Genomic DNA, 27,910 nt, shown 5'->3' with positions numbered 1-27,910 from the left:
GGTGAAATGTTTTTGAGTGAGGCAAGAAAAATGTGTCAGTAGGTCAGCGTGTTGCATCAGAGATGTGACACTAACACTGGTGTCTGTGCAGCGTCTGTCATACAGACAAGAATACTGTCAGGTTCCTTTTCTACTGCAGCTGTACATAAATGCTGTTTTATACTGTTTTCCAACCAGGAAGCTGGAATATAAATGTTTGTATTTAACAGCTGACTTGTGTTTTTCTTCTGTGGGAAGTGTTTGAATTTAACCCTTGTGATGTCCACGGGTCATTTTTGTCCTCTAAAGAAATCTTTTGCTATCAAAAATGTGTTTTTTATTCATTAAATGGTCTGAAAATAACAGAAGTTATTCATTACTATACTATGCGTGATTGGAATAAGTTTTAAGTAATTTGATTTATTTATGGGGTTTTTATTGGATTTTATAACAGCTGCTGTCCTCAGGGGTCAAAAATGACCCCAAAGTACAAAGTGTTGCAAAGAGCCGTATTTTCACAACATACTGCTTTCAAACATCTTTGATCTTGGATCACTGATGTGTGGGGTCAAGCACTGGTCATAACAACCAAAACAACAACAACAACAGGCAGCACAATGAGGAGGCAGGTGCTCTATATTCAATGAAAGTTTATTTACACAGCACCGAATCACAACAACAGTCGCATCAAAGTGCTTCGTATTGTAAGGTCGACCCTACAATAATACATACACAGAAAGTAGCTCACAAGCCTCCATTGCACTAGAGATTTGCATACTTTGATGAGCATACATTTTTTTACCATGTTGTGCAAAGCAATGAGCAGCAGGACAAAGCACATATTGTCCTCTAGTATAATGAGGAGGGAGAATCAATGTTCAGGAAGATCCAGGGTTAGAAGATAATGAAAATATAGCCAATATTTAGAGCACATGTTAACCTTTCTCTGAAAAAGCACATCACCCACCTGCAGAAGTGGAAGAAGGCTATGAAGTGAAGGAAAGTGATGAAGAATCTGAACTATGTTCAAGTAGGTTCTCAGGCCTCCAGGGCTTGGTAGTCTGAGGAGCTTGGAAAGAAAGTGACTGGGCTTCTTGAAGTTTCTTGAATTTTCAGGATGTGAAACTGAAATAGAAGATGTGTCAGAGGACTGCACATCTTCTATTTTAATTATGATGAAGACAAAGAATCAAGCAGGAAAGAGGAGTCAGCTGAGACAGAGGAATATTTGCAGTAATGTGAGGAAACATTGATCTGGTCTTCTATCCTTCCCAGTGTCAGACGATGCATGACTCTCTCATGTGCCTCAGAGAAAGACGATCTACCACAGTCCAAGCACATGTGCCAGGTCCCATACTCCTTCAGTTACTTTTCTACTCGAGTACTGAAAGCATTACACACAGTGTATTCTGCTTGTATTCTGCCTTTGAACGTTTACATGCCAATGGATGCATCAGAGACCAAGTTGGGGTTCAGTAACTTGCCCAAGGACACCTTGGTAAGAACTCCAGACTAGAGCACACAGAGATTGAACCAACAACCATCCAATCAGCAGATGACCTGCTCTACAGCCAACTCAATGACGAACAAGGAGGGACAACGAGAGAGGAAGAAAAATGGACCGAATGCAGCTGTAGGCGTATGTGTGTGTGTTGATTCTTACTGCCGAGCATCCAGTAGAGTCGCTACGGCCAGTTTATGACATCCTGAGTCTGGTAGAGTAGTTTTAAAGGTGACACAAGATTAATCATAGAAGCACAAAAAGGATATAATTTCTTGATAAAGACACAATAGATGATCATCGTTCATGACACAAACGTGCTCCCATTTGAGGTGTATGGAGCAAGTGGGCGTGTCTCCTGCTGTGATGTCAGACCCTGGTACTGATCTGACTGTATGAGCACCAAGTCCCCTTCAGAGGACTCTGTCCAACAGAACATCCAAGTAAACCAGGGATGAGATAAAAACATGGGCAGCATGTGATGCAGGTCCAGCTGTACATGGAACATGCTAGTGTACGATGGCAAACCGTCTCCTGCAGTCAGGACACGCCAGTTGTCCCTAACATTGCAGAAGGTTTCCAAAAGAAAACAATCACCTGTAACAACTTGTTTACTGTATATGACCCTTGGCCTGCAAGTGCAGAAAGAAAGCTGTCCATGATGGGACCAGTGCAGAGGAATAAACCTGAGCTTCCTCCTGATGGGACCAGTACAGAGGAATGAACCTGAGCTTCCTCCTGCACTTGGGTAAAACATGGACACGCCTTTGTTCTTGCTTCAGGCTCTCATGTGTTCACTCAGACTCATGCCCTGGTGTCCTATCATGCCAAAATATAGAAAACTGTCAGGTAATGAGTTGGAATAAAGTTGAATAAAACCTTGAAACACAGAGATGGATGATATTTTATACTTCTTGCTTTATAAACAGTCAAAGCAAACGGGGTCATTTTTGAGCCCAGAGGACAACAGATGTGATTATTTGCTGCCAGTAAAAAACTTTAAGTAGTTTAAAAACAGCTTTCTAAATTAACTTTGACATAAACCCGTCTGTGATCATCTGTTAAAGCAACCGACTCTGGTTGTGAAACGATAATCACGATAACTGATGATTTAATTTATTTTTTACCCAAAAACAAAGAAAAAAAATCATTTTTATGAGGTTTTTATCAGACTTAAATTTGAAATGGAATAAAAAAAAATGTTTAAAAATGTTTGAATTAAGTTTTAATTAAAAGTGGGGGAAAAAATCGACTTCATATTAATTAAGTATCAATCAAACCAGATGGGGACATTTTTGACCCCTGAGGACCACAGGTGTGATTATGTGCTGCCATATAAAATTTATAAATGGTTCAAAAAAAACTTTCTCACTAAAGTTCAACATACAGCACTCTGTAGTTATTCAGATAGTCAAAATTATCTGAACATTTAAATATTTTATTTTCTCAATTTGTTTTTGCTCAAAAACACAGTGTACTTTATGTAAACAAGGTGTGGTGGCCCTAAAATGTAAAATGTTGGGTAAATTTTGTGTTAATGTGTTGGTCTTAAATAAAACTAAGGTGTAACACTGAATTGATTGACAATTTATACTTTATATTTTAAAAAACACTCAAATGAAGTGGGGACATTTTTGACCCCTGAGGACCACAGGTGTTATTATGTGCTGCCATTTAAAATTTATAAACGCTTGAAAAAAAACTTTCTCACTAAAGTTCAACATACAGCACTCTTTAGTTAGACAAATAGTCAAAATTATCTAAACAATTAAATATTTTATTTTCTTGTTTTATTTACACTCGAAAACACAGTGTACTTTATGTAAACAAGGTGTGGTGGCCCTAAAATGTAAAATGTTGGGTAAATTTTGTGTTAATGTGTTGGTCTTAAGTAAAACTAAGATGTAACACTGAATTGATTGACAATTTATACTTTATATTTTAAAAAACAGTCAAATGAAGTGGGGACATTTTTGACCCCTGAGGACCACAGGTGTGATTATGTGCTGCCATTTAAAAAATTTAAATGGTTCAAAAAAAAAATTCTCACTAAAGTTCAACATACAGCACTCTGTAGTTAGTCAGATAGTCAAAATTATCTAAACAATTAAATATTTAATTTTCTTGTTTTATTTTCGCTTAAAAAACAGGGTGTATTTTTTGTAAACAAGGTGTGGTGGCCCTAAAATGTAAAATGTTGGGTAAATTTTGTGTTAATGTGTTGGTCTTAAGTAAAACTAAGATGTAACACTGAATTGATTGACAATTTATACTTTATATTTTAAAAAACACTCAAATGAAGCGGGGACAGTTTTGACCCCTGATCACCCCAGTTGTATGGAAATCGGGGGGACATTATGAGGGTTAAAGTGTCCATCCATCATTCGCTGATCTTAATATTTAAACAAAAAAGGGCTTTAATTTATGAAACAGACAAACAGCACAAACACAGAGAGGAAAGAAAACACATATACAAGGGTTACCAGTGTCTTAGTTTAATTTATTACAGCTCAAATTTGCAAATATAAAACAAATATTCATCTTTTCCACATTCTTACATGTGCTTCACTCAGCTTGTAACAGACTGTCGTTTAACAGCAGCTAACACGGTGCGACTTCAGCCCTTTAAACAGACTGCAGTGGCTTTCTTCTACCACTGCAAATGCAAAACAAGATTCCTACAAGGAGTCTCATAGAATAAAAATCTTCATGGATCAGGTGGTAATGCTGCTTTCAGGGACCCAATCTATTATCAGAATTCTCAGGTGTTTGTGTAAAACTTGTTATTCAAGCTCTTTGTAACAAATCTTCAGTTCAACTAGTTTAAAAAATATCTCTAATAAATATCAGAAAGTAGAATGACATTCCACATTATTTGAATCTTTTTGTAGTAGTAGATTTCAGGCATTTCAGTGAAAAGCATAGATGTAACATTAGAAGAATACCTCAATATCTAAACGTAGGCTACCTCAGTAGTTGATAATGCTACTTCTACCAGCGTGGAGTGAAAGCCTCGAATGCACCATCATATTCCCTTCATTGGCTTCCTGTTAAATCCAGAATTGAATTCAAAATCCTGCTCCTCACATACAAGGTCTTAAATAATCAGGCCCCATCTTATCTTAATGACCTTGTAGTACCATATCACCCTATTAGAGCACTTCGCTCCCGCTCTGCAGGCCTACTTGTTGTTCCTAGAGTATTTAAAAGTAGAATGGGAGGGAGAGCCTTCAGTTTTCAGGCCCCTCTTCTGTGGAACCAGCTTCCAGTTTGGATTCGGGACACAGACACTATCTCTACTTTTAGGATTAGGCTTAAAACTTTCCTTTTTGCTAAAGCATATAGTTAGGGCTGGACCAGGTGACCTTGAATCCTCCCTTAGTTATGCTGCAATAGATGTAGGCTGCCAGGGGATTCCCATGATGCATTGAGTTTTTCCTTTCCAGTCACCTTTCTCGCTTACTATGTATTAACAGACCTCTCTGCATTGAATCATATCTGTTATTAACCTCTGTCTCTCTTCCACAGCATGTCTTTTATCCTGTCTTCCTTCTCTCACCCCAACCGGTCGCAGCAGATGGCCGCCCCTCCCTGAGCCTGGTTCTGCCGGAGGTTTCTTCCTGTTAAAAGGGAGTTTTTCCTTCCCACTGTCGCCAAAGTGCTTGCTCATAGGGGGTCATATGATTGTTGGATTTTTCTCTGTATCTATGAAGCGCCTTGAGGCGACTTTTGTTGTGATTTGGCGCTATATAAATAAAATTGAATTGAATTGAATTGAATTGAATTAAATTAAATTGAATTGAATTGAATATTTATGTATCACCCGGCTGCTGAGCGATCCACCCGTCCCCTCCTTTGCTCTCTCATTGCTCGTTGGCTGTCTCATGTTTTGATTACTTTCCTGGTTAGACATCAGTGATGTTTGCCAGAAACATTTTCAACTTGGCTGCAAAGCTGTACCGCCGCTGCTATTTTTACTACTTGTTCTTGTGCTTTGCCTTGGAAACATTTTATAAATCTACACGGCGGCTTTTGGTAAAGACTTTCATCTCAACCTCAAAAACCAGTTTAAAATTATCAGGCCAAAGCTGACATTTGGGCACACAGCAACAAACCTAGGGAGACTTTTACACATCTGAAATTCAAAATGCAACAAACAGATAATCAATAAATACTGAACGTAGGCTACGTTCACACTACAGGTCTTAATGCTCAATTCTGATTTTTTTGATCAAATCTGATTTTTTTTGTCTGCTTGTTCACACTACAAATAAAATGCGACAGCAAAGGCGCTCTAGTGTGAACCCTCAAAGCGGCCCGCATGCGCAAAAGAAGACATCACACACAACGCGCTCTGTTTAGACCCAGACCAAACAGTATTGTTTGACTGATGGCCCTTAATATAAAGACTTCGGACTTTACGTTTCCCAATTTTTGCTTTAAGTTATTTTGTTATTTACATAATAATGTAGATGTATCGGATTCAGTACCACATACGAAAGTGACCCAGATCGGATTTGAAAATATTGGATTTGTGCCGTTCACACTGTCACACCATGATCGGATATGGGTCGCATAGGGTCAAAAAAAATCGGATTTGATGCGCTTTCGCCTGCAGTGTGAACGTAGCCTTAGAGAATGATTTACATCTAGAGCTGGGCAATATAAGATTTTTTCATATCACAATGTTTTTTTCATTTCCGGCGATAACGATATATATCACGATATAAGCCAAATAACTATATTTGTAAGATGTAAATGTGCAATTGCTCACAAGTAAAATGTGAAAGAATCAGCAGCTTGTTTTGATTTAAATATTTATTTCCAATAAGTTCAACAGGGTAGATGTACTTAAGGAACATGAGACTTTTTCAGATAAATAAAGGCAAATATTGCAAACTACACAAAAGGCAGCCGCTAAAGCGTTTAAGTTTCAAAATAGAACAAACAAAACAGGCTACTAAATTGTCAATTCCACTTAGAAACAAAATATTAATTCTAAAAATAAATCTTAGTTTGTTTTACAGAAGAACAGACAAAATTAACTTACTTTTGTCAATATCAAATAAACTGAGATCTAAAAGGAAATTCTCAATCTCTCCTTGTTGTATAGCTTAGCTTTTCAAATAGTTTTAACAGTTACTTTAGTCTGACAAAAGCCGTTCAGCCGTCATTTCCTCCATTACCCGGGCGGCACGGCGGCTGGCTGCTTCCCAAACAAATACACGTGTGCGGCTTGGCACTTGTGCTGTACGTAACAAGTCACCTGACGTGACGCTGCGGCTGTGATTGGTTCGGCTCTGCGCTAGTTAATTTGGATTGGCTGTTAGTTAATTTGGATTGGCTGTTTTTTGTTTTTTTTAAGAGGACAAGCGAGATGAGGCCTATCGCAATAGTTTAACTTTTCTATCGAGAAAAAGTTATTTCGCAATACATATCGTTATCGTTCTATCGCCCAGCTCTATTTACATCCATAAGCAGTTAGAAGATATTACCTATGTACATATGTGCAAAAGTACTGACTGTAAAAAGTACTAAGTTAAAAAGTCAAATATTTGCTTTTGTAAAGACAATTTGTTTTCACAAGGTGCAAACCAACAGCTGGAATCCTGAAACTGCTCCTACTTGTTTTTTTGTTTTTTTTAAAGTTGTTCCTTATCTTCATCATGTCCGAGCAGGACTTCTGGTCCAATAACGCAGCAGTCTAACAATATAAATTATACATGACCAGCACATTTTAAAGGCAAAATAAACGTACCATTTTTAAAAAAAATTTAAACAGTGTAAACTTTGATAGCTTATCATCTTCCTCGAACGTAAAATTACACTTTACATTCTGATCATTGTGTAAAGAACTTTAAATCCTTGCACTGCTTCTCAAATTACAAACAACTCCATTTAAAAAATATGATCTTTAGTATCAAAGCATCAAGTGAAGAGTCTTAAAATTCCCATAGTTCAAATGTTAACCTACAGACTGCTGTTTTCCTTAGTGTAACGTGGTCACGTTTGTGTAAGAACACAGTCTGCAGGGGAAATGCATTTGAACTAGATTAAAGTGATTTTAGCACAATTTAAAATTAACCTGCTAAGACCCGAACTCTTTCATGGCATGCATTTTTAATTTCTGTTTGCTATTTGAGCTGATTGGAAAAAAAATTTGTATTGTGGTCTAGACAACCCAAAATGTGATGTCCACATATGTGGACGCCAGGTCCCACAAGTTTAAGATCAAAAGTTAACTGGAAATCATAGAATTGAACCTAAAACCAGGAATGACGGGATTTAAAACTTCAAGTGATCTGGAAAAAAATGTCATAGTGCAATTCCGATAACGTCAAGTTAAAATTCATCACATGACCCAGCCCTCTATTTATGCTTTGTTGTTTTGTTTTGTTTTTTTAAATAAAAAACTGAAATTGTTTCATTCTAAAAACACACAAACTAATTTTAAAAGTCAGATTTTTGGAAGCATCTTAGTCGAGTCTCAGGCCTGATGTTCCCACACTGATTAAACACACTGCTCTGTGCCGATTGTCATCTTTGAAAGGTGTTGCGTTTTTAGGGGATATTCTTAGTTTTGCGTTAGCTGTTCCCACCCAGTGAGCCTCTTCTCATCAGACTCTGAGTGCTGGAGCTCAGGCCTCGAGTATCCGTCAGCTGACTCGACTGATCAACAAAAACACAAAATGTGTGTTAAGAGGTGACGTTTATCTTAAATGTGCATGAGATGCTTGCAGATTTCTGGTTTTCAGACTGTATGGTTAACAGTCTGCTCACCTCGCTGCCATCCTGACTTTCTCTGACGCCAACGTTCAAAACATTCAGCGAGTTTGCCCTCTTCATCCTGAAAACGGGGCAGAACAAACTGTTCATCAGGTGGCTTTTCAGCATTCAGCTGGAGCTAAAACTCCTTGTTTACAGAATATTACCCAGCATTCCTTGGAGTTGTTTCCTCCATTCCGACTCCTTTCAGCTTTCGGACCAGTTTCTCGCTGCTTCGCCTGATCGACTCTCTGAGTTTGGTGAAGGAGCCACTGCGCTTAAGTCCGTCCTGTGTGGACCCACCGTCCTCCACCACACCGGACCAGCTAGGACGCCCGTCACCTGCACAACAGACATAAAACAAGCAATTGTTTATATTGAAATTTGACGTTTCTTTCTTTTTTTTGGACAAAGTTGGACATTAATACGATAAGAACAATATAAAACTGTACAGTATACGAAAAAAATCTAAATAAAACTGTTTTTGCAGAAAGACTGAGACAGGCCTACATTTAAAAATATGAAAACTGCTGAAGTAAAACCACAAAAATGACAGATTTCCACTGAGTCTGACTGAGACTTATATGATGACATAGTGTATGAGGCAAAGAAGCTATTATGTGTCATGTATCTGCTGTCAGAGAAGCCTAAAGGACAAACTCCGGGGCTTATAGGGTAAATATAGGGTGCAGCCCCTATATTTGAATGCAAATCATGCAAACATTAAAAAAAGGCACATTAGCCAAATTCAACATGAATACACAAAGACAACACAGAAAGCTAAAACTGAGCAGAATGAATCACAGCTCATTTTAAAATGATAAAAATGCATGTGTTATGCCAGCGTTAGGTAGTTTTCTCAGTACTCAGTGGAACTGATCCCTTGTGGTTATCTCACCTCTTAAAATGTCATTGTGTCACGAGAACAATTACACAAACATGAGCAGTTACATGAAGTAATCTGTTTGTACCTTCAACAGACCCAAACTCCTTTTCATGCGCTCTGGTCAGGATCTCTTTGTAAAGAGCTTCAGCTTGTCTGTATTTCCCCTGCTTAAGATAACATGATGCCTGAGGGAGAGGGGGGAGGAGGGGTTTAAATGATGATTGAAAAAATACTAATATTGTAAACTAACAACAGCCTCAGTAATCCAGACAACGAGGTTTCCTCTCACCAGGTTGTTCTTGGTTTTAGCCACGTTGGCGTCGTCTGGTCCCAGCTTGCTCTGGTAGATGTGCAGAGCGCGCTCATAGTACTGCTCCACTTCCTGGTACTTCCCCTGGTTCTGACACAGCAGAGCCAGGTTGTTCAGCTGTTTGGCCACATCTGGATGGTCTGTACCGAGAACCTGAGGAGGCGACAAAAAAAAGGTGCACGGTGAGGGGCGATCAACCAGTTACTCTTTCCATAACACTTCCCGTATGTGATACAGGGGATGCCTGCTCACTCAGCTCTGTGACATCGAAGGATAGAGGACATATTTAGATGTTTAAGTAAATTAGCAAGGGCAGCACGGTGGCACAGTGGTTAGCACTGTTGCCTCTGCAGTTCAATTCCACCATCAGGCTGGGGTCTTTGCATGTGCTCCCTGTGCGTGGGTTCTCTCCGGGTACTCCGGCTTCCTCCCACAGTCCAAAGACATGCAGATAGGTTAATTGGAAACTTTAAATTGAGTGTGAATGGTTGTCTATGTGTTAGCCCTGCAACAGATTGGTGACCTGTCCAGGGTGTGCCCTGAATCTTGCCCTAAGACCCCCTCATGACCCTGAAAAGGATAAGCAGCAGAGAATGGATGGATGGAAGTAAATTAGCAAAACATTTAGTCTGTTATAAGTCCGGCATCCATAATCTAGGTTAGATTAAGGTTACAGTGAGTTATTAGTAGGAATTTGAGATATCTGTTGTAATACAAACGTGTTTTCTTACCTTCTCTCTGATCTCTAAGGCTCTTTTACAAAGCGGCTCTGCTTCCTTGTATTTTCCTCTTTTCCCATAAAGCACTGCCAGGTTGTTGAGTGTCGCTGCCACCTGCATACACACATGCACGCACACGCACACAAATACACACCAGCTCACTCACTAAAGTCTAAACCACATGAAATGACTACAAAGGGAGCAATGCCAATATTTGCAGGTCAGGCATGTCAGAAGCAACGAACAACAAATGAGGATCAAAATTCTTGTAACCCACAAGGTTTTATGTTTCATGTTTACGCTGAAACCAGATTTAGCCGCCTCATTATAAGTTTTCTTCCAGTGCAGCTGAGTAACTTACAGCCGGATGGTCCATCCCAAGAGTTTTCTCCCTGATGGCCAAAGCATCGTTCAGCAGGTTGGCGGCCTCTTTGTATTTGTTCTGGTCTCTGTAGGGAAACAACACAAACCACACTGTTCACCCAGTGAGAAGAGTTTGGCTTGTTAAGGACACTTCCTCTCTAAGAGTTTCAGATAATCTATCATCTATTACAAGAAACTTTTATTAAACCTCAAATTTGCCAGGTATCACAAGCCAGAGTGAAAGCCACAACCAGTCAGAGCAATATAATGCTGATGACAGAGAAGACGATCCGCTCAATTACTGCACGCCAATTAATCTGCTTACACGGGACGCTTGGCTCAAACCGGGCAGGAAAAGCATTTATACGCCTACCTCAACTGATACAAGCACAACAAACCATTTCTTTCCATCTAAAACTGAATAATAAATCACTTTATCTGCAGCATCATTACATCTTTAACATTTGAAGACATTTAACATTTAAAGTGCATCATTCTGCCGGCAGAGCTGAAGGAAAAGACGTGCACCTGCTGACTGTATGAAACCTGCACCGTATAAGACAAACGGCACTGATGCGTTAGACAAGACGAAAGCCGGGAGGACATTTCTGAACTGAAGGAGAGTCACATGACGTACTCGACCAGAACAAATAAAGCATGAACTCTGAGTCGTCTGGAAGACCTTGGATGGTTAACCCAGCTTTGATAGTGCCACCGCGGTAGCTGTAAATACCAATACAGACGCTTTTGCAATGGTAACTGACATCACCTGTACACCAGCGCCAGTATATTGAGCATGGTGGCTACGTCTGGGTGGGTGTGGCCAGAGGACTTTTCCAGGTCTTCCAAAGCCTACGGAGACACGATGAGGTCATTTTAAATGGTTGTCAGGCGATTTGTTTTGGTTAGCAACACTTAGGACAGTGGAAGCCCCTCCCACCTGTTTGCACAGCGGTACCGCGACCTCATATCGTCCCTGGGATGCGTACTGGATGACCAGGTTATGGAGCGTTCGAAGGCGGGCGGGGATCTCGTAGCCGCCCTGCTGGGCTGCAGCTGCTGCACTGCTGTGGTGCGGCTGGGACACTAAACGACAAACAAACAAATAAAAGCGAGACCATGCTGACTTTAGAAGGGCCCAGTTCCTGCTACGGAAACTCATTTTGGATCATTTTAACAGGTCTAACAGAGAGGACCAAAAACAAGGCAGGGTGGAACCTAATATTACATGAAAACTGGCTGCATAATTGCACTGCTATTTAGGCAATTAAGTAAAATTGATCATAATAGAAAAGTTTAAGCATAACAATAAATGCAGGCGAAAATTTTTATTTTCCCATTTCATCTTTTCGCCCTGGTCACTCACACTCAACCTGCAGTCGTCTAACCTCTAAAAACACTAAAGTTTATATCTTTAAGTTTTTGTCAGGCTTTAATGCTGTCAAAAAACAAAAGTCAAAGGAGGTAGTGATGCGTACTCATGTTTCACCATTTTCTAAAAGGAAGCCACTGTCCTAAAAGGTCGCTTCAGACTGGCGTCGTATTTCACACTACAGAGATTCACAGATCGCTTTCATGCTTCCACCTTCATGCGCTCTAAATTCATGTGTAAGCTGATAAAATGTGTTTGTTGTGTGTCAGCAGTTACTCAGATATCAGGATTAAAAGCAACAGTTACACCTTGAGCTTATCTATGCCCAGTGAAGATGTAAACCAGTATCTGCCTCCAGTTTCAACACTGACACTTCTTAAAGCACTCAAACTAAATCACGATGAGAGTGGTGCTCAATGTATTGACTAATTTAAATTAAAAACAGTTTGCATTTACTCAACACCTCCTCTGTATCCAAAAAACCCCCATCAAAAAAGGGTTTTGTCATTTTGGAGACAGAGAGGTGTTCAAAGCGATAATAAAAACACATTTCAAAGCCTAGAAGAGCCTCACTCGAAGACTGCTCCTCATCATCAGCAGGAAAGAGGTCATCCAGAGACTCTTTGTTGGAGGAAGTGTCTTTGTCATCCTGAAATAAGAAACACACACAGCACGACTTAGAAGACAGCAGTACTAACAGTAAGCTTAAAAGTGGTTCATCCGTTTCAGTAGCTGCTTTTTGTCAGCGAGCTCTGATAAACCTGCACCTGCACACTGTCCTACACGCTAATTGGCAATGACAGGAAGGCAGCTGAGTGAAGCTAAAGCACAGAGAGTGAAAACTGGTGGTACAGTCATCAGATGCAAACCAGCTGGAATCCAAATGAATGCTAATGTTGCTCTATGACATTAGAGTGCTTAAACCGTTTGCCAACACATCAGCAAAAACTTGCTAAGATGGGACATGACGTCTTTCTGCCCAGTATATAATTACAACAGCTTTAGTAAAGTCCTCCAAACCTCCAGCTGCAGACAAACTTTCAGTATATTAATTTGATGAATATACACACAAACACCATGGTTAAGATTCCTGTGCTGACACAGCGAAGCGCTGACTCTCCCTGTTACTCATCTTGAAGGGAAGGTTGTTTTTTGTTACTCAAACTCTCAGCTGGCTGGTAAATACCAACAGACTCTTCTGCAGACATATGTGGGTTAGCATGTTTTCTGTCCTCACCAGAGGCGGCTCATCCTGGTCATACTTGCGTATGGAGGACATGAACTGCAGGTGTCTGTTCTGCTCCTCGAGGGTGACCACCTCCTGCTCCGTGTCCTGAAGCCGCTGCTGAGCGCCAGCCAGCTCATCCCTCAACCACTGGTTCTCCTGACAGAGACGACGAACCTGAGAGGGAGGATGCAGAAATGAGAGCGAGGATGATACATAACAAAGAGAAGAGGAAGGAAACAGGCAAGAGAATGAAGGAGCCATGCAACAAAAACGCAGACACTGCCATATCTAAATGCTTAAAGTTACAGTGTGTAAAGTTTTCACCAGTAGATATCAGGAGAATGCAGATTGCAGCCAATTGAACCCTGTTTTCTTAGCGCTTCGAGTGCTAATCTAAGCTACGGTGGCCGCTGTGGGACAAACATGTTTTAGTCAGCCAAGAGAGATCAAAAACATTACAGTCAGCCACATCCCGCCAGCATATTTCTACCAGTTTTCATTACAAAAAAAAGTTTTTGTACACCTTCTATTTTAACATATTTGAAAAATATCAACAATAATCAATACATAAGAAACAAAAAACTAATATGTGCCATTTAAATATTTTGCAGTTATGTTTTCATCCAAGTCACTTCAAAAGCTCTTGCCGCTGTTCATCTGTAGCGAGTTTTCTACAGATAGCAAAGTGACCCCGGACTGCAGTTTTTCCCCCTTTGTGGCAGGTAGTCAGTCCACTGTTTACCTCAGCTGTCAATGCCGGGTGTGAAGCATGCTTTTCTACATACTGTGGTGGAGGGAGTAAAAGGAGTCTGACAAGACAAATCTGCTGACTAAAATAGGACTAGATTAGCATGTTTATGCGCATGTGTTAGAGCCCTGAGTGAGATGAGCAGGGAGAGGAAGACAATTTATTAAGACATCATTTCCTCCTTTGCATTTTGTTTCTTTGGTGAAGAGGACGTCTTCTTCTTCGGCAAGACATACGATGCTTCATATCTTGAATCTAAAGACGGATATATGAATTTGCCTCCACGACAGGTGAATGCTAACTTAGATGTTTGCTTTAACAAACATTTAAAAAGGGAGAGCAAATGAAGCAGCCTATGATGAGTGTCAACACAAGTATACAGGTCTTTTCGACAAACTCACCTGAGCTCGTAGCTTTTGTTTCTCTGCCTCCAGAGAACCGAGGTGAGCTGACAATGCCATCATCACCTGAAAGCAATTTAAAAAAGGTAAACCCAACAGAAACAGAAACAACAGAAAGAAGACTGCGTGTACCATGAAGTGAGATCAGTGACTTAACAACTATGCTTCAGTAAACGAGCTCAAAACCTGTCAACAGCCTGTGAAAAGGGGGTGTTTTACTGTTATTTTAGCATCAGCATTATTATTATATCAGAATCATATAACAAGCATTGCATTAAACATTGATTGAAGCTATTGACATTACATTAACATTTGTATTACAGTGATTGCTATAACCTTGTGTTAATCTTCTACTTACAGGTGTCAGAATAATCATGATTTCTCATTGCAGGTGTAAACATGATCACCTTATATATATTGCAGTTTGTTGCTCATTATAGAGTTGTGCTCGAGTTAATAAAGGTCAAAAGCTACAGTTAGCGTTATGACTGGCTGATCCATGGTGTGGGATGACTTTGGGCCCAGGAGGTCGCACGCGCTTACATAACACTGATATCATGTGATTCTTTGTGATTTTTTATTTAGTTATATCTTTTTATTAAGTTTTTAAGTAGTGGTAGTTAATTAAACCAACATTCATTTAATATTGCATGCCTGATTCAGAGTATTATACACAAGTCAACTTGATAATTTGCAAAACCTTGCAGCTGTAGTGTTGTGTCTCCATAAGGGACAGTTGGCTCTAAGGAGATAAGTGGGAGTCAGTGTCTGTCCTCGAGAAGAAGAGAATGTTCCTTTGCTGTGTCAAAAGTTGTCAATATTGACTGTATTGTACCACCTGTACGCATGAGGGGGCGTTCTAATACCCTGATTTTCATAAAACAATTGTTGTGTGGTGTCTGAGGCGAGATTTGATGCTGTCTGCTGTATGGTGTCCATCTCCCACGCGTGTATTCATTAAATCATCGTTTGACTTGACCCGGCCGGACCAGTGGGGTTATTTTTGGTTTTTCCTCTTGTATCCATCCCCAATATTTGAATCCGTAACAAGCCCGACTTCAGACAAAACAAATCAAAGGAAAAACAGTCATCAGTGCCTTGGAATAACAACAACAAAAAAAATCAATTAAAAATGACAGACATCAGATATTTTTATGTGTCAGTTAATTTAAGTTTGTCATCAACCACTCATGACAGAAATGCAAGTCTCAAAATTAATTTTTCTTTTTCAAAATAACTGCGCCTGGCAAGCTAAACATGTTTGTTTGTTAAGGTTTAAATAAAAACACAGTCAGTTAAAATAATTAAAACTAAACGTAAACTCAAAACTATTTCATAAAAAAATCACTTTGTTTAATATGTAAAGTACAAGAAGTTCAATTTTAGATTATCTGGGAATGTTATTTTCTTCCATTTCATCCTTAAAAAAAAGCTTGAAGACAAAGACGTGACGCAAGATTTCATTGTGACTAGGGCTGCCACAAACGATTATTTTGATAGTCGACTAGTCACCGATTAATTTTGCGATTAGTCGACTAATCAGATCATCATCCACTGGACGTAAAACGTACAGCTTATTGCACCAGCAGCATCTGCTCTTATTAACTATCATTAGCTTACAGCTTTAAGTGTTTAAGGTATGTGTTAACTTAAAATAAAGAGAAGATGAGAGTTTATTAAATTTTAATGAAGTTTGCAGATTGTTTCGGTGAAGTTTAATAAACTCCTTGCTATCTAAAATATAACAGGACACCGGAGTATATTCTCGAGCATCTCACACTTCTGATAATCAGTTGTCTGCTTGACGTTTATTCAGCTGTGTAAAAACTATAACTTTAATCTCAGCCAAACCGATTTACTCAGGAACAAATAAAATACTAAAAAAAGCCAAACAATAACATTTTGAAGTTATCTAAGTGACTTATATATCATGTTTAACCTGAGTAGCAAAAGACGGCAGTGGGTTTGAAAACGATTTGCCGGGAGTCCGGTGTTCTCACGGCTCTAGTGAGCCTTGCCCCCGGCTAGCTATCAAGCTAGTGGGTAACAGACGTCTCCGAAAACGTCGGAGTGCTTTTGAAAATATGTGATGTCTTGATAAACTGAGCAGATATTTGAGGTTTACACAGCTACATTCTCGCCTGAAAATATGTTGTACGTTTATTTTGTGACCCAGAAAGAATAATAAGAGTAATATTAAAACTAACTAGCTGCCGCCATTGTTGGAAACTGAGCTGGGCTGCACTATGAATTCTGGGACAGAGCTTCTTCTTCGGGGTTTAACGGCAGCTGGCATCCTTGTACATGCAGTGCTGCCATCTTCTGTTTCAGTCCGTTATTACACTCTTAAATCCTACTACTTATTCCTGCGTCTTTTGTGATCTTACAAAGCTTCAAACGGTGCGTCGACTATTAAATCAGACGTCGACGATTTTGATAGTCGACGTAATCGTGACTACTCGACTAATCGTGGCAGCCCTAATTGTGACTGCTTGCTTTTTTATTTCCTGGTGGTACCTGTGCCTCACCCAGCCCCAGCTCTATCCTCTCCAGTGACTGGTGGATGATGCTGGTCTTCTCCTGCTCAACGCTGCTGCTCTCTGGCACTGCCCGGCTCTCCAGCGCCTCCTGCAGGCTCTCCAGCAGGCTGCGGTTCTCCCCTCTCAGCGCCTCCAGCCCTGCGATCACCTGCTGCGTGCTACACAGAATCTCTTCCCCCGACAACATGGCTGCTGCTCCGATGTTCCTTTTCTCACTGCGACCGACCTGAGAACAGCATATCGTTACAGCATTATCTGCAGTGGGAGTTTATTATGCATTTATTTAGCAGTAATGGCAGCATGAGAGCTGTAGGGGGATCAGTGCTACATGTAGCTGAAATATTTATGAGTAAAAGTGATAACAGAAGCTGACAGCAGCAGTAACTGAAGCCGCTGAAGTACTAGTAGTAGAAGCAGCAGTGCAATAGTAAACACAGATGGATTTATTTTCTAAAATATGAAAGGTGGCTTAAAGCATAATTTAAAAGTGCTGTTGGTGAAGTGTATACGTAACACAGCTGGTGGATAGATAGACTACATGGAAGGTATGTGAAAAAAGCAAGCAAAAGTAAACTTTGATCATGTTTGTTTAATCTGAATCCAGCCCCATGAAGGGAGTGACTCTCTGATGAGTCAGCCTCATGCCTGCTGAAGGGTCCCTCAGTGCGAGGGCTGTGGCAGAACTACAACAACAAGCTTTGGGACCAACGGAAACAGGAACAACCACTCAGAAGCTGACTTATAGTGCAATAGATGGATTCATTAAGACCATGTCTGCTGCTTTTTCAGGAAACTTCAAGGGTCACATCACCCTGTAGGTCTCATTCATACCTACATGTTGACATGTGTTTCATCTTCTAGCTGAGATTCCTTCTGAGTCAAAATAGTTTCTGCTATAGTCATTTTTATAGAAAACAGTCTCAAAGAATCAAAACCACAATAACGCTGAGTGAGTGACCACTAGACATAAATACAGCAGGTACAAAGGTAAATTTAGCCTTTTGTGTCCACACAAAGACCTACTCGTTCTCAGTGAAAGGTCAGTAAGACTGAATAAAAGCAGATCCTGTGTTAACTTGGTCCACTTTAAGGCTTGCTGGTTTTAAACAGTATTAAATGTGATTAATTCTCAATGCAAAGTGTGTGAGGAGAGTTACCTTTCACAGGTAACTCCAACCTAAAACTACACAGAAGCAGATTTCTTATTGGTTTCACTGAATGCACTTTTTTCAATGTAAAGTGGATTTAAAATGTAAAGAACACTGTAATTCAGCACTGTCAGGGAGTACTTGGCTACTCCGCTACAAGAATGTTGCGGAGAAAACCCAGAAACACCCAGACACACCTTCAGCAACTTCACCACAAAGAAAAACTCATAGCTTTCAGTTTCCTCTTTTCTGATCTCTTCTGGGCACACACAGAAGCGAAGTGAGCCTCTGGAGCTAAATACGAGGGTTCACAAGCAAACAAACAACATGAAGGTCACTTTAGTCACTATTAAACACCTCTTTTTGCATGTCATGCCATCAACTGCATTAGTACAGGATCACACTTTTAAGACTTTTAAGATTAAGAAAAACAAATGTATAATAGAAACAAGTTGACAAGACACAAAATCCACTTCTACATGGACAAACAAGAGCTGCTTCTTCTTTTGGCGGCTCCTTTTATTGGGCACCAGTGTGTATCATGTGCCACCCTATCCCTCCACAGTGGCAGCCACTGGGGTTGTAGTTCCTCTGACAGTTCCTCTGGGGGGGCTCTGACATGTCTGTGCCCAGGGCCCCAGTATCTCATAATCCGCCCATGTGTTTATAACTGGATGTCTGACCATCTGTCCAAGCAGCCATGATGGATTTAAGTGTCTTTTCCAACCTTTATAAGGAAGCTGGTGATAATACAATGCTGCTGGACACAAACAGCGCTGCGTCACATTTCAACAGCACATTTCAGCTGTGTGTTTGTCAACAGTTTTAAAAGTGTCCACTGAGTCTAAACACCACCGGCTGCTGCAGCTACAAGACAGAAACATCTTCCTGCACAACAACACAATAAAAAAACAAAACAAAAGATGTCTCTCTCGCACAGACTGCTGCGCCTCATTTCAGATCCACAACAACCGACAGTTATTTATAGCCTACCTGCTAAGTCCAAACTCCCGCTGCGCGCTTTGGTGTTGATCCACAGTTTGAATGAAATAATGGTTTTTATGTGTAAACTGGAGCCCGTCAGTCACTGCGGAACATCTCCGCTCACAGTAACTTTCAGTTTATTTGTTTTTAAAGAGGAGGGACGGAGAAAAGTGAACGCTGTTAATCGTTCACCTGCCGCCTCCTCCTGTCATTAAGCAGCCGCTAGCATCAAGCTAGCTTTAGCAGAACTGAACTTCCGCTTATCGACTTCAAAATAAATGTTGTACAAAGGACCCTGTACTTCTTGATTTCACTTGTATTTCTGATTGTTGTTTAATCCATATATATTCTGAATCAATGGATATATTTTCAGTTTAAGAATGTTAAACTGCAATTATTAGTGATAAAAATAATTAATGACTGCATACCTCAACAGTGTGTTGGACAAAGGATGCTGAACATGGAGATGCCAGGCAGAAAGAAAAGAGAAGATATTGAGGAAGGACATGCAGAGTGTGTCATGTTGATGTGACAGAAGAGTATGCTAGTGGTAGGGTGAGAACGAGACAGATGATCCGCTATAGTGAGTCATAGATGGAGCAATCGAAAGAAGAAAAATAACTGGAACCACTGCGAAAAGCGAATTCCTGTCAGATGAGCTTGATTTCTGCATTCTGTCACTAGATGAATGGATGGATTAATATTTTTCCTCACAACTATTTTTAACACAGCTTGCATTTTATTTCTCCCTCAGGTAAAGTTATTAATCAGTTAGACTAAATTGGCACAAGGTGCTCGCCAATTCTGAAGAATATAATTTGTCTTTCTGTTCCTTGGTATCGTGTTCCATAAAACACATTTATGATGGGCATTTCTCAGCACAAGCAAAGAGACATAAAATGCTGTGTTTGACCCAAGGGTTCCACAGTACGATGGACAAATGAAGCTGTAATATGGCTCCACATTACTGTAGAAATTGCACATCAAGAAACTGTATTCCCTGATCCCTGATTCTAAAAACCCCAATATTAATCGTTTTAGGAAGAGAAATCCATAATGAAAGAAAGGCTTTAATTTTGAAGGTAAACTCGCATGATTTCCGGTATTTGTCTGTTTGTCGTGTCCGCTCTGCTGAACGACTTGCAGAAGCTTACCTGATCCCAAATTTCCCATCATACACCGCGACTGTGACGTCCTGTCCCAGGACAAAGCCTGCAGAAGAGACGAACTGCCTATCTATCTATCTATCTATCAATCTATCTATCTTTTTTTCACAGCTATTAATTGATTTTTTTTCAGCTAATATGAATTAGTCAAATATAATGGTAAAATATTGACAATAATGTGCATTTTAAAATTTGGTGTCTTTTTAAGTGATTATCTTTTGTCTTTAACTTTTAAACGATTATAAATTAAAGGTAAAGGTAAAGTGAGGATGAATGCACATCTGAGGCTAAGTTTAGCATCATAGTGTTATTTTTGAAGTAAAATCAGTCATATGTTCACATAACATTTCATTATATTTACGTCATCTGTTTGTTCTCTGGTCTTAACTTTCTCTTCTTATACCTTACAAGTGACAACTGTGGGTGTAAACTTATTTATTTAAATACACAAACAAACTTGGATCTTGGTTTCTTTATCATTTAAAATGCAGACTATTTGCTGCTTAAAACAGTCCTGTGTTTAAAAAGGTTGGTGGTTGTAGCTTTGCTATGTATCCATGGAGACGCAGTTATATTAACAGCCTGGCTCCCTTCGGTGCTGTGGTTTATTTAAGTTTCTGCTTGCTTCCTCTGTTTTCTCATTTTGTTGTATTGTTGCTGCGTTGTCAGAGATTAGCACGTCCTTTCAGTCAGATTAACTGGGTGGTCTGTGCGTGTGCCTGTGTGTGAGAGAGAGACCTAGAGGTCACTGTTGAACCAGCATTAGTCTTATTAAAGTCAAATGAGCATTACAGCAGGTCTAATGGGAGTCACCGGGGCTGCGGCTCAGCAGCTTAACAACAGACAACTGCAAACAAACAGGATCTGAAAAATGTGTATGTGTGGGTCTGTGTGTGTAGAGGGAAGTGTGAGACAATGTAAAATTCACACACCCTTGTTTACAGGAGCAAAGACAGACTGGGTGAGAATAACTAGAAGCAGTCTCTTTGTTTGTCTTCGCTGACATTTTGCAGGTAAACGCAGGTCATGTGTCTTAAAGTAGAGCTAGTCAGTTCCAGAATTAATTAAAATAGTTTTACTAACATCACTGGCTCCTAACATAACTTTAGGTTCAGTATTATGTGCAGCTGTAATAAAGAAATAAACTTTAATACAGGAAGCCCAGTAATCACTGAAGTCTGCAGTGCATCCTGGAAACTCATCAGCCTCAGAGGAACAGCTGTTACGGATTCAAATATTGGGAATGGATACAGGAGGAAAACCAAAATAACAACACTGGTCCGGCCGGGTCAAGTCAAACAATGATTTAATGAACACACGCGTGGGAGATGGACACCATACAGCAGACAGCATCAGATCTCAAAATGGTGGAGCCTTGATCAAACTTTTATAGCCTCTAGTGGCCCCCACCTAATCATAAAAGCCTAAACATTCACATTCTTTCTCTCACACAGCGCCTAAGCTACAACCTTGGCTCCCTGTTTATCTGCTCCTGCTGATGGGGCAGAATGCTCTGTTCTCTTCCAATCAGACAAATAAGGCGATGACTTTCTGTGAACAATATTTTCTTATAACTCAGCAGTATAATGCATCACAAAACAATATCATTCATTCACAATAAATCAACAGTCTAATGTACTGCAAATCAGTTTACCAAATGTAATAATTATCACCTTCTTCTAGTTCAGGAGCATAATGCAAACTAAAACTACATAATAATTCACAATCTTTAATTAGGGGTCTAACATGGCATAAAATAATATCATAATCCGACAATTCCCCCTGATGAGCTCTTTAGACATAAAGAGCTCACTTACACCCTGCAATCCAGTGTTGCCGGGTTCATTTCTCCTTACTCCTTAGGCCCTTTGTCCCCCTGTTGGGTGAACCATATGTGAGATGACCTCTGTGTTTGCGCAATTCAGATGCAAGAAAAACTTTTATTACAACAACAACACTAGGTACAGATGATACTCCCATCACTCCCCAGTTCTCCCACAGCTTTATTTCGGTGCTACCTTATACCCTCCAAACGTACTCAGACTAGAACCTCTGTCCGAGGAGCTTTTAACCTTTATTTTATTGCTGTAGGCACCAATGTCTTCCAGTCGGGTGATCCTCGGCTCTTGTTTCCTTCAACCTCAGGGGTTAGACAACCCTTCAGTCGTTGCACAGATCAGGGGATTATTCTGCCCCGATTTCAAACAATGATCTGTGTATTCTGGGATCACAGCTGTGTTCCCCAGGAAAAGGAACAGAAAGGTGTTCTCCTTATGACCAACAGCCTCTCGAACGTCGTTGGTGTGGTGTTCCTGGATTTCCGTCAACCCCTTCATGGTTATTGCTGTGTTTATGGGATCCATCCTTTTGAGGTGACTAACTGGAGCCCAAAATGCCATGACACTTGAACCCAGTTCATGTTTCCACAGTCACCGTGTCTGTCTCTGCTGCCCAGGATCCTCGTATATCTGTGACCTCGTCTGGTGTCTGTTCCTTTCTCTGTAAGAGACAGAAAACCAAAACACCTCTCTTCCTAGCTCTAATCTAATGTTGCTGTCTACTGATCTTTTGGTGATTCAGAATTGGTTTAGAACATTCAGAATGTCCCAAGGACTTATCCTAATTTAGTGTATGTGTGTGTAAGCGTGTTTGCATTTAGCCCGCTGCACTCAAGGCATTTCCTACACTTTATCAGTCCGGACTATCGCCGAACGAAGCTTATGACCTTCAAAAAACCGAGTGCCAACTCATTATAAGCACATTTGCAAGATATGTATAAAAATGATTAAAACCACTCATTCTAATAAAAGACATAAAAACAAATTAGCCATTTCTAATTCTAACATGTGTCCATTCAATGAAGCTAGAAAATTAAAAGAAAAGGTTAGTGACCTCATATCTTAGAAAGTATCAGACTTTCTCCTGTCCAGTGTCGTTGCTCCAGTCTTGTTATTCTGTGTTAGGGAATGAAATCAATTTAATTGTCATGTTAGATCTGTTCAACACCTGGCTCCGCCCAGAGCCTGCGTCTTCACAATCGTCTACAAACAAAACCTGTATTAATATGAACTTCACTTCAATATGAACTTGTTGACTACTTTTGACACCTGTAGATAGAAGATTAACATGGGGTTATAACAATCACTGTAATACAAATGTTAATATGTCAATAGCTTCAATAAATGTTCAATGCAATGCTTGTTATATGATTCTGATGTAACAATAATGCTGATGCTAAAATAACAGTAAAACACACCCTTTTTATCCCTTACTGACCACCGCAGGGGCCTCTATGTTTTAATTCAGCCATGAAGCTCACCTGATTCATCACTGAGCCCCACCGGCACTGGCATCTGACAGGGTGGCGCTGCATATTCTTCCTTTAATGTCACTATTTTCAATCTGTTAATTAGAGTGCTTAAACATGAAGTAGACTACGTCCACAACAAGTCAATACAACTGTGAATGTGGCCAATTATCAATCTATTACCAATCAATAACAAAAAATAGCTTTTATTTTATGCATGCTTTTAGTCAACCACTCACCCACAGGATCTCCAATCCCAGAAAATTCCTTCTCCTCATTTAATGAGTCTGTCCTCCTTCCATGCCCTGGTAACTGGTCCATCCAGAGCTGTATCATTATGAAATATACATACAACAAGCCAAACCACACCTTGGTCACACCAACCCTTTTCCGCCCTGAAGATGTCCAACGCCATCTTAGTCTGGACTGTCAAAGGTGATTTTAACGCTGATTGTTCCGACAATCCATTTATAACATTTCCTGGTCAGATTAGCCAATCCCTGCACTGGAATAAACATAATCAACATGATCAACATTTTTCCTGCGTGTTTTTTCACCATCTTATTGATTCCAATGCTCCATCCTTATCTGGTTTTTTCTGCATTATGTTTATCTAGAACTCCACTCTGTCTCTAAATGTTTTAAGAATTTTTCATGTTTGGGGTCAAGTTTTAAGAATTTGACCATACGTGAAATTAATGGTGTTATTGTAACATGGTAGACTAGTGTGCCTGTGTTAATTCAGCTCCATATTATTGTGTCAAGTTGCACTGGGTTGGGAGTGGTTTTTTGTACGTGTGTCACATTTTTAGTTAGCCAATGGCTGGAATGGGGTTGGACTAATTAGAGGCAGGTGTACTTGATTGCACTGATACACTGGTCTACTTATAGCCCACACTACAAACACTGCTGTGTCATTTTGTCTCTCTGTGCATGTATGTAATGTGATAATCTGATATGTTTGGGATGCATGGGTTTTGCGCTATGAATTTTATACTCAACGTGTCATTTTGTCTCTCTGTGCAGGCCAGGGCCTATTATATGCCACAGCCTAAAGGCAGCAGAGTTGCACAGGTTGGAGTGATCACTGGCTATATGCTTGCAGGGTAGTGGGTCTCCAAGGACAACTTCTACCCCTGTTAAAGGCAACATGTGGAGTGCCACTGGCCGTGTGGCATAGCTGGCTCTGGCCTTGGGACTGTGTGTTTTTATTTGATTCATCAATGGGACACTGGACTGTTTTATCTTTTATCTCTTGATATTTTTTGTCACTAAATTATCTTTTAGAATTTTATTGACTGTCATCGTTTTGCCCACGACTGAGACGGTTGGTCAGACCTAAAATCTTTCTTTGGGTGTGTTACATTATCACCCCCATCGGGGCTTACCTTTCCCACTTCTGATGATATTCCTCCCTATTCTTTGCAAGTACCCGCTTTTGGTGGCGAGAAACTGTTGGTGTGGTCAAGTGGGCGCTGTAAAAACAAAAGCTCAGGACAGAACAGTTATCAGTCACGTACTTCATACAAAATTAGCATATATTGAATTTCATATTGATCCTCTGAGTGTAATGGTACATTTTAATTTTTCTTTATTTTGCTCTTATTCTTGTGCAGCACCACATGCCCCTGTCTGTCGGTTCTATCTTACTTTTCTAAATTATTGACTATTTCAATGGAGAACCTAAATGACGTGGACCAAGGTTTGTCATTACATATCTCTATTTTGAAAGTGACAGTCTATGATTCCCCTGTTATTCATACACAGCAAATTCAAAAGTGTTAAATGTTTTGGTGTTAGTAGTCTTAGAGTTAATTTTACTCTAAGTAGAGTCACATTCTTTTAATGTAACTCTGAGGTGTAAAATGATAGTAGTTAAAATCGAGTGTCAAAAATTAGTGTTTCCATTTCAAATCTGGAGGTGTTACAATGGAAACATCAACTCTTGACCTCTTAACTCTGAACTCCTACAGGGGCTATGACACCAATAGAGTAAATTCACAGACTCCGCCCCCAGCACGGCTCCAATCGAAGCTGAAGTGAAGCCGTTTCAAAACATTTTGCTCTACATATTTGAGTTGTTTGCCATGCTTGGTAAGTCATGTTTTCAAAGATTGTTTCAATTATTGTTATTAGCTTTTACTTCTGTGGCTCTTTGGAGTTGAGACAAAGCTGTGTGAAAGGCATTAGCCATGTTGCTCGCTGATAGCATAATATTCTGTTTTAGCTAGCTGAAAGGTATTGTTTGCGGGCAAATACCACAGCCTTGAAAAAAAGCTTGCATGTGAATTTTAAGTCAAATTTCTTGGTCAAATACACTTAAAACAATGTCTAGAATGTGAAATGTTGATATAATGATGCTACTTGAAGCCTGAAAACGATCTCCCATAAAAAACGAGCAAACAGCAGTAGCAGATGTCCCGAGTCCCGACTGAGTTCTACGTTAGCACTTAGATTCCTCCAGAGTTTGTGCACATGGTTTTAGGTAAAAATGAAAAAGGTTGAGGTTTTACATTTAGTTCGGTATTACCTGTTGTCTGTGTCCTTGTCTTTTGGGAAAATACTTTACACAAGTAATGGCTCAAAAAGGATTCCCTTTTTTTTTTTTTTTTTTTTTTTTTTTTTACTGTGCTGCAATTGATTTGTACCATTAATTAGTGTCAACTAATTTTTATTCAATCTCCACATAGGATATGCTTGTGAAGATGGAATATGGGGGAGAGCAGAAGTGCGCTGAAGTTCCACAAAGTGATGAATGAAGGACATGCATATTGTATTTTGTATTTATTGAAATAAGTGATGAGAATGCTGTTATTTGCATTTACCAGCTCACCTATGTCAGACCTTTTGATAAACGAAATTCTAATGAAAGTGAGAACATGTACACTGTTACATCTTTCAGAAAATGTTTTGAAATTGTGGTGCCCAGTTCAGAATAAATGTTTTTCAAAAACCATTGCGTCTTTTTAGTAAATGTTTATTTCCAAAAGAAATTTCTAGAAGTTCAGAACAGTAAAATTCCTGCTTTTTAGAATTAATTAGAAGATAACTCCTACGTAGCTAAACTAAAATACTCTTTGAGAGTTAATATATAAACTCTTAACACCAAGTGTTAAATTATCAACTCCAGAGAGATTTGGCGTTCAACACTAAATCAGAGTTAACGTACCAACTCTCCAAAAACAGTCAAATCAACCCTCTCTGGTGTGGACCCATATAGACACTTTAAAAGTGTTGAAATCAAATCTGACAGTGTTAATTTGGACATGCTGGATTTGCTGTGTAGGTATCAATAGAGTTTTTTTCTTGCTTTTTCTATCAAAATTGATTGACTTTTTACAGTGGCCCGCTATGGTTAATAATAACATGTTCAGTCATGAGTGAAATCAAAGCTTCTCTTCACTTTAGCATTTAACATTCCCAACAATATAATGTGCTGCATTAATCGAAACACAGCTAATAAAACACAACTTTCTTGATGGAAACATCAGTAGCTCAAAATTAGCAACCAAAGGGTTAAGTCTGCAGTTCACACTCATGTGAAGCTACAGCCTTCCCCCCTAGTCTCTGTCCTCCTACTCCTGCAAAAACAAAACAAAGCGAGACAAAACATCCACCCTTCTTTTACAGGCGAGGTGAATTGTTTGTGGACATTTACTAATCCTAAAGTCGGTATCGTTTTTGTCTCAGTATCAAGTCAGTTAAAACTTTTAGTCGTCAGTCCATCACAGTCCAGTCACATGCATACATTCACACACATTCATACCAGATATTGCTGATAATGGAGTCTCACGCGGAACCTATTCGAGGCTCCATCACCAGCAAGATGACGTCATCATTTTAAAGGAAAACAGTTCCTTGTTTTTTTTTTTTTTTTTTGGACTGGATTGACTCGCTGCAATCCTTTTAGGTTCAGGACTTCTCATGTGATCAATGTCCCATATAAGTGAATTTCTCCAGAGCCCATTATAATTATGGAGAAAAATACTTTGCGACTGTTTCTAGTAATCATGTTTTATAGCGCTTTAAAGTTCAATCTCTCAGGCCTGGATTAAAGAGCTGATTTGTTAAATCAGGAACTCACAAAATACCAAAATATCACCACCGGTGGATCACTCCTCTCAGATGTTCTTATTTCAGTGCACTGTAACAAAAGCAAAGACAAACGTAACCAATAAAATACTCATATAATAACAAATACTGGGGCCCGTTGGAAACATGTCCAAGCATAAAACCATCTTTCTCTCTCTTAGAGGAAGAAAACAATCCAAACCTCACTGATAAAATCAACCTAGTGTTAAGCAAAACCCAAAATCAACCAAAACTTCACCAGAAAGTTTTTCTCTGTCCCAGGACAATATTGTGTAAGCATACAGGTACCGTAACTTCTTTTTGCACTGACAAAAACATGTTGGACTTATTTGTTTCAATAGTGGACACTAGTTGCACACAAATGTTTTGCTTTGGTAGAAACTTAAACAACTGAGTTAAAT

The 27,910-nt window shown here is 39.6% G+C and overlaps 1 protein-coding gene and 1 long non-coding RNA gene across 3 annotated transcripts; one reads left to right on the top strand and one right to left on the bottom strand.

The window, feature by feature from the left end:
- Positions 1-7,249: 7,249 nt before the first annotated feature.
- On the bottom strand, positions 7,250-19,189 carry klc3 (kinesin light chain 3). Of its 2 annotated transcripts, XM_085184295.1 has the most exons (14): positions 18,954-19,189; positions 16,790-17,038; positions 14,273-14,338; positions 13,133-13,297; positions 12,469-12,544; positions 11,464-11,609; positions 11,293-11,375; positions 10,522-10,609; positions 10,173-10,274; positions 9,421-9,594; positions 9,217-9,316; positions 8,413-8,587; positions 8,261-8,327; positions 7,250-8,149 (listed from the first exon to the last, which is right to left on the bottom strand). In XM_085184295.1, exons 2-14 carry the CDS (start codon positions 16,997-16,999, stop codon positions 8,066-8,068), a joined length of 1,536 nt encoding a protein of 511 aa, XP_085040421.1. In that variant the 5' UTR covers positions 17,000-17,038; positions 18,954-19,189; the 3' UTR covers positions 7,250-8,065. The 2 variants fall into 2 exon arrangements, with proteins under 2 accessions (XP_085040421.1, XP_085040422.1); XM_085184296.1 differs by lacking the exon at positions 18,954-19,189 and having other exon boundaries at positions 14,273-14,469; positions 15,325-16,906.
- Positions 19,190-24,007: 4,818 nt separating this feature from the next.
- Positions 24,008-26,373, top strand: LOC146503816 (uncharacterized). The gene is made up of 2 exons (XR_014868722.1): positions 24,008-25,511; positions 26,108-26,373. It is a non-coding gene; the product is annotated as an uncharacterized LOC146503816 (long non-coding RNA).
- Positions 26,374-27,910: the final 1,537 nt, after the last annotated feature.

Source organism: Neolamprologus multifasciatus, chromosome 14 (genome assembly GCF_963576455.1).
Source record: "Neolamprologus multifasciatus chromosome 14, fNeoMul1.2, whole genome shotgun sequence".
Taxonomy (NCBI): domain Eukaryota; kingdom Metazoa; phylum Chordata; class Actinopteri; order Cichliformes; family Cichlidae; genus Neolamprologus; species Neolamprologus multifasciatus.
Note: the sequence above shows the minus strand (reverse complement) of the source record. Positions and strands in the feature narration are given on the sequence as shown.